This window comes from Limanda limanda, chromosome 3 (genome assembly GCF_963576545.1).
Source record: "Limanda limanda chromosome 3, fLimLim1.1, whole genome shotgun sequence".
Lineage (NCBI taxonomy): Eukaryota > Metazoa > Chordata > Actinopteri > Pleuronectiformes > Pleuronectidae > Limanda > Limanda limanda.
In genome coordinates, this window is record NC_083638.1 from 3290498 (window position 1) to 3303497 (window position 13000).

Below are 13000 nucleotides of genomic sequence, written 5' to 3' on the forward strand. Positions count from 1 at the left end.
AATGAATGACCTGCGAACGAAGTTGCACCGACACAAACAAACGGTTCGGAGGGCAGCCGTCCGGCACCTGACAATTCACATTTGTCTGTCTGACCCTCTGTTCAATATCCCAGGTAACCGCCCCTACCACACAGGATGATGGCAAGATATGAGAAGGAGCTCTCGGAACAGAACCAGGGTCAAACAAACGAGACAGAGCATCAGCTTTACCATTTTTAGAACCGGAGCGATATGACAGAGAGAAATTAAATCGATTAAAAAACAAAGCCCATCTGGCCTGTCTAGAATTAAGACGTTTGGCTGAACGGATGTACTCGAGATTTTTATGGTCAGTCAAAACCAAGAACGGCTGTTCTGCTCCCTCCAACCAATGACGCCACTCCTCTAGAGCCACTTTAATCGCTAGCAACTCCCTATTCCCCACATCATTATTTCGCTCAGCGGGCGAGAGTTTTCGAGAGAGAAAAGCGCAGGGATGAAGCTTCTTGTCCACTTCTGCTCTTTTCGAGAGGATGGCCCCACTCCTACGTCCGAGGCATCAACCTCAACCACGAACTGAAGACTAGGATCCGGGAGCGTGAGGACTGGGGCAGTAGTGAATGTCTCCTTTAACCTTTGAAAGGCTCTCTCAGCTGTAGTGACCACTGAAACTTCATGTTGGAGGAGGTCAGTTTATGCAATGGAGATGCAATTGTGCTAAAGTTCCTAATGAACCGTCTGTAAAAATTAGCAAATCACAGAAAACGTTGGAGATGTTTGCGAGAAGTGGGAGTAGCCCACTCAGTCACCGCGCTAACCTTAGCTGGGTCCATCTGGATGTTGTCTTGAGAAACGATGAACCCTAGGAAAGCGACAGAGGACACGTGAAATTCGCATTTCTCTGCCTTCACAAAGAGTTGATGGGTGAGAAGACGCTGGAGAACCTGATGAACATGCTGGACATGAGTGGTCTCATCTGGAGAGAAGATGAGGATATCGTCTAAATAAACAAAGACATATTGGTTCAACATATCACAAAGTACGTCGTTAACCAAGGCCTGGAATACCGCTGGCGCATTACATAAACCAAATGGCATCACGAGGTACTCATAGTGACCACTGGGGGTATTAAAGGCTGTTTTCCACTCATCCCCTTCTCTTATCCTCACCAAGTGATAAGCGTTCCTCAGGTCCAACTTGGTGAAGACCTTAGCGTTCCTTAATAGCTCAAACGCAGAGGAGATGAGGGGAAGAGGATAACGATTCTTGATGGTTATCTCATTTAAACCCCGATAATCAATACATGGGCGGAGCGTTTTATCCTTCTTGGCCACGAAGAAAAACCCAGCTCCTGCAGGAGAGGAGGACGGCCGAATCAGTCCTGCTGCCAGATAGGAGTCAATATATTTGGTCATTGTTTTTACCTCTGGGGAAGACAAGGAATAGAGGCGCCCCCTAGGGGGTGAACTACCTGGTAGCAGGTCAATGGCGCAATCATAAGGTCGATGAGGTGGTAAAGAGGTAGCCCGTGTCTTGTTGAAGACCTCCTTGAGGTCTAGGTAACATGGAGGAACTTGGGAGAGATCTGGGAAATCCGCATCCGATGAATCTGTGCGGGGAGAGGTGACAGCCGATCGAGACACAGGAAGTTCTAGACACTTGGGAGAAGAGACATCAGAAGAGTAAGATACATTGGAGATAGACACAGCGCGAATGCAGGTTACCGAACAGTTCTTGTCCCAACTTGTTATCTCCCCTGTACCCCAGTTCATGTGAGGGTTGTGTTTGGAGAGCCATGGAAACCCCAAAATGAGAGGGTGTGCTGGAGAGTCAAAAAGGAAAAAACTCAGAGCTTCAGAATGTTCCTCGGATATAATCATCTGAATTGGATCAGTCCGGTGCGTTATTTTACATAGTAACCGTCCATCTAGAGCGTGAGCCTCTACTTGTTTGGGGAGAGGAATTAACTTTAAATTTAATTTCTTCGCTAACCTCCAGTCCATAAAATTCTCGTCAGCCCCGGAGTCAACCAAAAAAGGATAACTGACAATCTGAGAATGGGTAATGAGGGTGGCTTTCATGAAAGGTCGAACAGCAGACACAGTAGTGTGACTCACCAGTGTATATCTTGCCGTTGCCTGGTCCTTCACTGGACAGCCTGAGAGGTAGTGACCCTTCTGCCCACAATAGATGCATCTCCCCTCATGGACTCGACGTTGACGCTCCTCTGGACTGAGCTTGGTTCGCCCCAGCTGCATTGGCTCCTCCTCACCAGTAGAGGGCGCAGATGCGCCGGCCGTGTGGGTGAACCGCGCCGAAGCCTGCCAGGGCTGCTGAGTAGTAGTTGACTGCCCCCTCTGGACGGGAGTAGAATAGTCCGGTCTGGACTTCCTCCGGTCCTGGAGACGTTTATCAATCTTGACCACCAGAGCTATGAGGGAATCCACGTCTTCTGGCAACTCACTCAGTTGATTAATTGATCTTTTATGGGTTCTGCTAACCCATACAGGAATGCGTCGAACAGGGACTCCTCATTCCACCCGCTATCGGCTGCCAACGTGCGGAATTCAATAGCGTAATCCGAGACGCGTCGATTGCCCTGGCGAAATCCCATCAGTGCTCTCGCCGCCTCTCTTCCGGGGCTAGTGGTGTTGAAGATCTTGCTCAGTGTCTCCGTAAACAGCTGCACCGAGGAGCAGATGTGCGAGTCTCTTATCCACTCAGCTGTCGCCCATCTCTCTGCCCTGCCAGAGAGATACGAAATTATGTAGGCCACCTTGGAGCGCTCCGTCTGGAAAGCGGATGCATTTAACTCGAAGTGGAGACCACACTGGACCAGAAAGGACCGACAGTCTCCAGAATCCCCGGAAAATCTTTCGGGACGCGAGAGATGTGGCGAGACAGCATGCGGGGCAACAGCAGGAAGTAAAGCTGGATCTGGAGCTGGAATGGGAGCTGGAACAACAACACTCGGAGCAGTGAAGGTATCCAAACGATCCATGAGTTTCTGCAACTGATCAGTCAGAAAACTAACCTGGCTGTGAATGTTCTCCTGGCGTACCGACATCCCTTGCATCTCACGGCGAACTGTTTTAAATTGTTCCTCCGTCTGCTGCAGTACTGGTGTCGGCAGGGCAGGGTGCCTGGAACCGGAGTCGGCTGAATCCATTTTAGTGGCCAGTTCGTACTGTAAGGGATCCAGGATGGTGTGTGGATTCAAACGCACGACTCGGAGACACAGGTAAGTGCTGTTAACAATCTTTACTGTAAATCCAACAGGGAGCAGGCAGCGGCAGAGTTGGTAAAGATAACAGTCCAAGGTCGGTACACGGGTAAATCCAACAGGGAGCAGGCAGCGGCAGAGTTGGTCACGATAACAGTCCAAGGTCGGTACACGGGCAGGCAGTCGATCACGAAGCAAGGTATCCGACAGGGAGAGGGCAGAGACGTAGGTCGTTAAACAGGCAGAGATCGGTAACAAGGTAGCTATACGGAGAAACTGCTGGGACGCTAAGAACATGAACGTGACACGACGTTCACCTGCAGGACACAGAGCGTCAGTGCAGAAGGTCACACGGCTGGAAGTCGCCCAGAGGAGTGGACACATTTTTTAAAATTAAAAGTGTGATTTTCAAGTCGCTGTCCGATTGAATTGAAGATTCTCCACATCCTTTAAATTATGACGTCCTCAACTGGTCTGTGCTCAACATCCAGTCTGTATATTTCTTCATTTATTTTTATTCTCTTTTAATTTCTGTTTAAATGCTTCTTTCTGATATTGTCTAATGTTGCTTTGACAATTCGTCATGATGCTTCTTATCTTTTGAAAAGTACTTTGAATTTCTTCGTTGAAATATGATATACATATAAACTGTGAGTAATTTTAGCTTTTAAATGAAAATGGAAAGTGTGTGAAATAGGAGCGTTCAGACACTTTCCTATTTCCAGTTGTGTAAATCCAATTAGTTGCCAGTGTAAACTCGAGATTCATATTTAAAATGTGAAATTTGTCCACATGCAAACACAAAGTTCAATACATGTGAAAAATTAAGTTTCCAATTACAATTAAAGAGATTTTTTTGATTTAAATAGACGGTTCCTTTAAGGAAATTCTTATTTCACATACATTTAGCACCAATAACTACATTTCTTCTGCCAGTAAATGTACTGGGAAATTACAAAGCTGTAAAATGAAGTGTTACCAGTTTTCAAGATTTTCTTATTTCTTATTGTATGAACCAGGAATCACGTTGGACACAAACATACCGGACTGTTACTGCGACAGTCGTTCTTCCTGATCGTCATCCTCACCATCACCCGCTGACACGACTTTCCATCTTCTTTGCCTGTTCACACCAAAAATCAGTCCGAACGAAGTGAGCATGAAAACACACGTGATCTGACAAATGTAGCGACATAGCAAAAGAAGAAGGAAAGAAGAAGAAGAACGTCAGAGCTGAGGCCGTCAATCAGGCACAAGCTGAGAAGCTGATTTAATGGACGGACGACGAGTTGGATGACGGAGAAAGTTAAAAGTAAAAGCAACTCGGGAGGAAACTTCCCCGAGAAAAGAAAAATGAATTTTTGAGCAGCATCATGCTTGTATCTCCCACAGTAAACTTCTTCAAACCAATTTAAACCAGAGGGTGTGAACGTGCTCCATCAACGTTTGAGACATTTTCACACCAACACACATCAACGCAGCGGCCATGTTGTTAAAGAGGAGGCTGTGAACCTGTCTGTCGGATTCATCCTCGATCAGATTAAATGTGATGTCTGACTCTCGAAGTTTTGTTTGTTAGAAATATCAAAATGTGGATTTTCTAACTTTTACATAGTTTAATTTGGCAGAAATATCACCGGTAATATTTCTGTTCTATGTAAATTCAGAATGTAGCATTGTGTATAATAACTCTTTATTCCCTGTTTCCTGGTTTCATCAGAAAACAGCACAAAATATATTTAAAATTATGATATTTTCTACAATTTGAAGTGATCAGCCTCTCTCTTCAATATGGCGGCAGCAGAGACGTTTCACACCATCAGGGGATGTGAGGTCTGTGTGAACATATCTAAAGTATTTCTAGCATTTTGCAAAAACACAACAGATAAAATAACAACATAGTACAAAGCTGCTATGTGCGGCACATCAGCTGTTTCCTGTTCTTCCTCTGACCGTTTTTAACACATCTGTGAGTAAGTGAGTCACATGTATCAGGAATATAAGTCAAATAAGTAAATATATGTGTCATAATTCATATTTATTGTTAGATTAAATCATATTCATTTGTGTTAATCAATTTAAATGGGAAAGTTAAAAGTTTTTACATAAAGAGTTAAATGAAATTATTCAGTGTATAATAATATCTATCATCTGTTGTTAATATTGAAATAATTCAACCACGTGTAGAATTTTCTTATTTTTCTTCAATGTAAACATGATGCAACGTCCTGGACTTGTTAAAAAGAGGAAACTGCAGATGTAGGAATATAATTTAAATGGGAATAAATTCAACATTAGAATCCTTTTGGTTACATTATGGAAAAAAGTTTGTTGCATGTACTAGTTACACAGCTCTAAATACTACATTACCCATCAGCCCCTGATGCTGATTATCGCTCACAGAGTTCTCTGGTGGTGGAACGAAACTCATAAACTGAAGAACTTACTTCAAATGTTGAAATGTGTAAAACATGAGTATTTTAAATATGGTTAAGTTGCAATTTATTTACATGACAGCGTTTTCAAGTAGAGCTGAAACAATTGAAAATAAACTCAGTGAAATCATCATGTTGAGACAAGTGTCTCCACAAAATAACACAAACTGTTCAACACAACAGAACCAAAATGTCCACTGTCTTCAGGACATCGTCTCTCAGACACTTTCTGTCACTTGTCTCTGCTGTGAACCTCCCATCATCAATTATTTCCCAGCATGCTGCTGTTCCCAGTGGCCTGCTACAGTCTCCCCCTGGTGGTTGTTCTGAGGTGGTGGTTGAGAACATACAAATAGATTTACATCATTGTTCTAGAAATTATTCATCAACAATTCACAAACTGGACAAATGAAGAATTCTCATTTCATATAAAACATCCTTGGGTCAGTTTTCTATTAAATATGGTAAAATATTTATGAAAGCTTCCTCAGAGACCTAAAGATGCTCTGCTCTTCGACTCTTCTTCATACTGTAAATATGACATTCATTTTTCTTATGGTTGGTTCGATTTTGTCAAACTGGTGATTTTGTTCTTTTACCTGCACCAAGGACGAGATGTTTGCACCTGTTTGTTTTAAGAGGAAAGAAAAGCAGAGTCATGATTCCAGTGAAGTCGGTGGAAGGATGTTTATTGAGCATTAAAGCAGAGACAAGTAGAAACAGAACTTTTTTCTCTGAGATGTTTTTTTTCTTGTTACATCTGGTTTGTCACAGAGGAAATGATCCATGTGTTTGACTCATAGACTGAATATAAAGGCTTTGACTGGGATGTGCTGCTGTTATACTACAGCGCCACCTGTGGGTCAAAAAGTAGAAAAGCAACCATCGCTCTGCACCTGATGAGACACTGAGTCAAAGCGGTCACAACAGCAGCTGTGTCCGCGAGCTTCACATCATTGAGCCCGATCAGGTTCTAACAACAGTACGTGGCCTCACAGGAGACGGAGGAGAAACCAGGTCCCCTCGTCCTGATGCTTCAAACAAAGGAAACTCAGAGAACACGCACGCACGCACGCACGCACGCACGGCAGGCTGGAGTCTAACCCTTCCACTGCTTTTACTGTGCGTAAATATTAGGATATTATAGATTTAAAGAGCATCAGGGTCCAGGTCTTGGCAGCTTCCTGTGTCTCAGGGCAGAATCAGATATGAAGGCTGACCGCCCAGATTACACGTCTGCTATAAACTGTTGGTCCCTGGATTTTGTGGCTTCGCGGCTTGGTATCGTTTTTCTCGTCGGCCAGCGAAATGAGCCGCAGCATGTAATCAGCTGTGTGCAGAACAGATTTACTGGCCTCACTTCCTCTGCACATCCATCTGCACACATCTGGTTTAACAGTTGATTGATACTGGACACAGAGTCAATGAAATTAAAGAAGAAACAGCAGCTTGGTCTGAACGAGTTGCTTTCTCATATCTGCTCTGTCTGGAGCCTGGAAAATAAAAGTTTCACCATGTTTCAGGGTTGAAGATGAACAAAGAGACAAGGAAAATTAAAGTTCTATAAAAACAAACCTTTAAGTTCATTAAGTAGTTAACATGTTGAGAATGTGTCAAATCTGTTAAATCCCACAGAAAGGATCACTGGGGTGGAAACTAGGATATAATTGTGATAATAAATGTTTCTGCAGCCAAACAAAAATGTATTTACTGTAATTTCCATTCAAGTTGAGTGGGATAAATATAAATTGAAAACCACCAGGGGGCGATACCTTGCAGATGCTGTTTATACCCAATCAGGCAAGGATTTATCTATTATATGTTAAAGCCTGAAGATAGTTCTTGATCAGGTGAGTCCTGAACCAGCCCTTAGTTATGCTGCTGTAAGTCTCGACCGCTGGGGGAACTCCCCCCAACACACACATTCATTTGTATATTTTACTACACATCACTATGTGTCTATTTCAACCGATACAATATTCTGGTATCAACCAGATTAAGACTATAATCTGAATAAAACACTGACGTATAAACATTATGTTATGATAAACTTAACCTGAATGAGATCATACTAAGATTAATCAACAATCATTGATAAAACATGATAACGTCCTGTCGGAGTTTACACAACATCTTGAAATCCGACAGTTACAAGTGATGACATCATGTCCTGGACGTAGTGAGGTCTGTGTGTGAAGTACGATCAGAGACTGTATATAAATGATTCTTCTGCAGTTGATCATGTTGTGGATTGAAAAATGTTGCTTTTTTGTATTTAGTTTTCAACAACAAAACAATATGCATTTTCAGACAGTTACTTTCTTCGTCCATTTTTCAACTGTATATATTATTGGTATACATGATATTCAGATACAGTGTGCAATGCATAGAGAGAACAACAAACATCAAATAGTGCTCACTCCAAGAAAAATAAGAATATGAATTAATGATTAATTACACACATACATAATTAAATTAAAAAGAAAAAAAATTATAAATAAAACCACGGATGAGAAATAGTAGTTGTCCACTACTGAATGTAGTTTCATAGGTGCTATATATGCTTTTCAGAGCGGATGAAGAATTTCACTTTCAATTTGACAAATAACGTGATTAAAACTTTGACCAGAAAAACAACCTCAGCTTCTCATTGGGTGAAAATATTTCAGTTTCCATTTTTAATCTGAAAAAGTTCTTCACCTCGTCATTTTCTTTTCTTCTTTATTTACATTGACTCTTAGAAATCACTGTTGACTTTAAACTTCAATGTACTGATCATCTTATTTACAGCCTGGTCTCATCAATCTGTGTTCAGATAACACGACTTCACACTTTCTGATTCCCTGCAGTGCTCATGGTTTTCTACTGATGTCTTTAGTTTTCAACACAACATGCTAACACGCTGCCGTCAGCAGGATCAGGGTGAGACTGTTTAAAATATAAGAAGCTTGTCTGACCTAAGCAGTTATTTATTTATAACATTGACTGCTCACAGCTTCACGTCCCGACCAGTAAATATAATGTAACTCTTTACATTTGAAACAAAAATTTGGATTAAATTTGAACATTTTTCTGCACATAACAAAATATTTACGACTTTGACTTTCCTCTGGAGATCTGTCTCCACTCTGCCTCCCAGCAACAAGGCCCAGTCAGAGCCACTTTACACACAAGCTGCTGCTGCTTCAGCCTCTGGATCCTCAGGACACAGCTCAGCCTCCGTCCACACACACTGTCCTCTTCACACTCACCTTCACACAGAATACCACCATCTGTTGAGAGAAGAAGACATCAGTGTTTCAAGAGACTCACTTCATCATCTGTGAGTCAGTGATGCAGCACATCCAGTAGAAAGAGCAGCAGGGACTTCAGTCCTGTCCAGAGGTGGAGCAGCTTCCTCTCTGCTTCATGTTCACGTGTTGGAATGAACACGCTAAGAGCTCAGTGTGTGTCCTGTTACGACCCTGTGTGTTGGTGTGACACTGTCTGTTTCTCCTCCTTGTATGTGAGCCGTCTCCCTTTGAGTGTGTGTGTGTGGCCTGATTGTTAGCAGGTTGGACCTGCTGATTGGAGTGAGCTGCCTGATTGCTGCTCCAGGATTGGCCAGACTGAAGAGAGGAGCCTACAAGAAGCACTGACTGACTGCAGTCTCCCTCTCTCCACCGAATCTCCCACTTCCAACCAGGACCAGAGTCTGTATGTCGTGTTGTTCTGTTGTGTATATCTGTAGTAAATGAGTGTTGGTGGTAGCTCTGTAGGAGGGAGAAGCCTTTTCTTTTACCCCTGTTTTCTCCTGTGTTTTCCTGAGGAGTTAGATAAGCGTTTGTCTTTTTGTTAACCGTTTTGTTTCATTGATAGGAACGTAGGGAATAAGATTGTTTTGTTTGTTGTGTTTGCCTTTCTCCCTCTGAAGCAAATAAAAGCTACCATTAAACCAGTAATTCTGTGTGACACTGGCCTGCTTGGGAGTGGGAAGAATGGGGAGAGAACCACATGGCACGTCTCTGGGTTCCCCTAGCCCAGGGGCGTAACAGTCCTCTGCATGTCAAAGTGCGGAGTGGATACCTGAGAGATTTACTGCTGCTACAGGTGAAGCCATGTTTCAACCAACCAGACGTTGATTTAAACTTCCCTTATCCGTCCCTGTAAGGAGAGTGTGCACCACAAAACAGTGTAGAGTCACCGTGGTCAGTGGGCGGAGCTTGGATACGGGTTGATCGCCAACTTAACCTGGAGCAGGTTAGACGTTCATCATGAGTTACCAAGGGGATTCACCTCGATAAGAAGTGGACGAGCTTCGTTGGACTGAAAAAACTAAACCTGAAGTTAACCTGATAAACACAAATCCTGCTTGGTAGCACAGACCCTAGATCTGTGTTACTGACTGTGTTTAGTAAAATACTGATTAAGGCAGCATGGACCATCTACTGACCTCACAGTCTTCAGTCTACAGGTTGGACTCTGCTGTAGATCAAGCAGCTCCTTCACTGCTAATTTCTGCAGGTTGTTGTATCTCAGATCAAGTTCTCTTAGATGAGAGGGGTTTGACCTCAGAGCTGAAGCCAGAGAAGAACAGCTGATCTCTGACAGACTGCAGTCCTCCAACCTGGATAAAGAATACAATTTAACTGTAAATTAAACTGAGTTCATGTGTGAAAACAACAGATAAATATTAATGTGGGCACAGACTTATAACATGGAAGATAAATATGAAATTAGACATGTTGGACTAAAAACGAGTCCTGATTCAGTACAAATAGATTATTTGGACCTGGTCTCTGTCCTGCAGATCAGTTTAGGAAATCCAGAGCTTAACTCAGTGTTTTAACAAGTAGCTATATATTTAAAATGTCACGTATTAATTATTGAATGGATTAAAGTTATGTCTGAAGAGGAATTGTGTTAGAATTAAATGAGATAAATTGGGTATAAATGCTATATTATAGATATGAGCTCTCCAAAATTCAGTCAGTGAACTGACCTCAGAGTCTTCAGTCGACAGGTTGGACTCTGTAGAAAACCACACAGCTCCTTCACTCCTGAGTCCTGCAGGACGTTGAAGCCCAGATCCAGTTCTCTCAGATGAGAGGGATTTGACCTCAGAGCTGAAGCCAGAGAAGAACAGCTGATGTCTGACAGACTGCAGTCCTCCAACCTGGATAAAGAATACAACTTAACTGTAAATTAAACTGAGTTCATGTGTGAAAACAACAGATAATATTAATATGGGCACAGACTTATAACATGGAAGATAAATATTAAATTAGACATGTTGGACTAAAAACGAGTCCTGATTCAGTACAAATAGATTATTTGGACCTGGTCTCTGTCCTGCAGATCAGTTTAGGAAATCCAGAGCTTAACTCAGTGTTTTAACAAGTAGCTATATATTTAAAATGTCACGTATTAATTAATGAATGGATTAAAGTTATGTCTGAAGAGGAATTGTGTTAGAATTAAATGAGATAAATTGGGTATAAATGCTATATTATAGATATGAGCTCTCCAAAATTCAGTCAGTGAACTGACCTCAGAGTCTTCAGTCGACAGGTTGGACTCTGTAGAAAACCACACAGCTCCTTCACTCCTGAGTCCTGCAGGACGTTGAAGCCCAGATCCAGTTCTCTCAGATGAGAGGGATTTGACCTCAGAGCTGAAGCCAGAGAAGAACAGCTGATCTCTGACAGACTGAAGCTCCTCAACCTGGATAAAGAAATATGAATATTAGAATGTGTCCTCCTGTTGTTGTGGATCGTCATCATCGTCATCATGTCAACACAGACTCTCAACATGCTGCTGACCTCAGTCCAGTCTGTGACCTGAAGATAAATATCAGATCAGACATGTTGGACCATTGTTTCATTCATCACCTTCTTCTCTGTGTGTTGGTCAAGATTCAAGATTTTATTGTCAAATGAACAGATAACATGAAGTAGTCACTGTCAATGAAATACTTGGGTCGCACACTCTCTTTAAGCAATGCTCAGTAATTTCAACCCAAAAAAAATTAAATAAAAATAGAAATAGTATAAAATAGAATAACAATAAAATAGAATATCAAAAATTTAAAATAGAAAATAAAATATATATATCTAAATATATATCTTTATCTTTGCTGGTGCAAATATGCAAATATTCCAGGGTGCTGGTTTGGTGGAGTTATTGCAGTTCAGAGGAGTTTAAAAGTCTTATGGCCTGGGGGATGAAACTGTCTCTGAGCTGGTGGTGCCGGCCCGGATGCTGCGGTACCGTCGGCCAGACAGCAGCAGGCAGAAATGTTTATGGCTGGGGTGAAGGGTGTCTTTAATAATCCAGTTGCTCTTCCTCCTGCACCGCTGGGTGTAGAGGTCCTCCATGGATGGCAGCGCCGTCCTGGTGATGTGTTGAGCAGACTTCACCACCCTCTGTAAAGCCTTACGGTTGAGGGCGGTGCAGCTGCCGTACCAGGCGGTGATGCAGCCAGTCAGGATGCTCTCTAAGTTGCACAGGATCCTGGAGTCCACGTGGAGCCTCCGCAGCCTGCGGAGGAAGAAGAGTCGCTGCCTGGCCGTCTTCCTGATGGAGTCTGTGTGATGGGTCCAGGTCAGGTCATCACTGATGTGGACCCCGAGGAACTTGTAGCTGCTGACTCGCTCCACCGGGGTCCCGTTGATGAAGAGGGGGGCGTGTTCCACTCCTTGTCCCTTCCTGTAATCCACGATCAGCTCCTTAGTTTTGCCGACGTTGAGAAGGAGGTTGTTGTCCTGGCACCAAGATGTCAGAGCTCTGAGCTCCTCACTGTAGGCCTTCTCATCGTCGCCGGTGATCAGGCCTATGACAGTGGTGTCATCAGCAAACTTGTCGATGGTGTTGGAGCTGTTGGTGGCCACGCAGTCATGCGTGAACAGGGAGTACAGGAGAGGACTGAGCACACAGCCCTGGGGGGCACCGGTGTTGAGAGTCAGGGTGAAGGATGTGGAGCTACACCTGTGGCCTGCCCGTCAGGAAATTCAGGATCCACTCACGGAGGGCGATGTTGAGCCCAATGTCTCTGAGCTTGGTGACGAGCTTCAGGGGCACGATGGTGACGAACAGCATTCTCACATATGTTTCCCTCTGGTCCAGGTGGGAGAGGGCAGTGTGGAGGGTGAGGGAGATGGCATCTGCAGGTGCCTTGCGTGTGTTGATCAGGTTGAGATATCTCCACACGTCTGCCCTGGATATGACGGGGGGGCAGCGGTCCTCCTTGGCCTCTTCAATCTCCACAGCTGGCGTAAAAAGTGTTCACATCCTCTGGGAGAGATGCAGACACATCATCAGCACTGCTGATCTTAGCTTTGTAGTCTCTGATGGTTCTCAGACCGGCCCACATGTTTCTCCTGTT

The 13000-nt window shown here is 43.4% G+C and overlaps 2 protein-coding genes across 2 annotated transcripts in view; both read right to left on the reverse strand.

The window, feature by feature from the left end:
- The window catches only part of LOC132998821 (uncharacterized), a 30524-nt gene extending 26240 nt beyond the window's left edge, over nucleotides 1–4284 (reverse strand). Inside the window, exons 1-8 of the mRNA XM_061068567.1 lie at nucleotides 4246–4284; nucleotides 3014–3166; nucleotides 2830–2922; nucleotides 2524–2770; nucleotides 2252–2378; nucleotides 1704–1801; nucleotides 1451–1588; nucleotides 1149–1330 (exon numbers count right to left, since the gene is read on the reverse strand). Of these exons, the coding sequence (XP_060924550.1) occupies nucleotides 1149–1330; nucleotides 1451–1588; nucleotides 1704–1801; nucleotides 2252–2378; nucleotides 2524–2770; nucleotides 2830–2922; nucleotides 3014–3166; nucleotides 4246–4284 (1077 nt within the window). The remainder of the gene's footprint in view (nucleotides 1–1148; nucleotides 1331–1450; nucleotides 1589–1703; nucleotides 1802–2251; nucleotides 2379–2523; nucleotides 2771–2829; nucleotides 2923–3013; nucleotides 3167–4245) is intronic.
- Nucleotides 4285–8810: 4526 nt separating this feature from the next.
- LOC132998080 (NACHT, LRR and PYD domains-containing protein 12-like) overlaps nucleotides 8811–13000 on the reverse strand; it is a 53237-nt gene continuing 49047 nt past the window's right edge. Inside the window, exons 9-12 of the mRNA XM_061067569.1 lie at nucleotides 11167–11340; nucleotides 10619–10792; nucleotides 10070–10243; nucleotides 8811–8909 (exon numbers count right to left, since the gene is read on the reverse strand). Of these exons, the coding sequence (XP_060923552.1) occupies nucleotides 8891–8909; nucleotides 10070–10243; nucleotides 10619–10792; nucleotides 11167–11340 (541 nt within the window). The 3' untranslated portion in view covers nucleotides 8811–8890. The remainder of the gene's footprint in view (nucleotides 8910–10069; nucleotides 10244–10618; nucleotides 10793–11166; nucleotides 11341–13000) is intronic.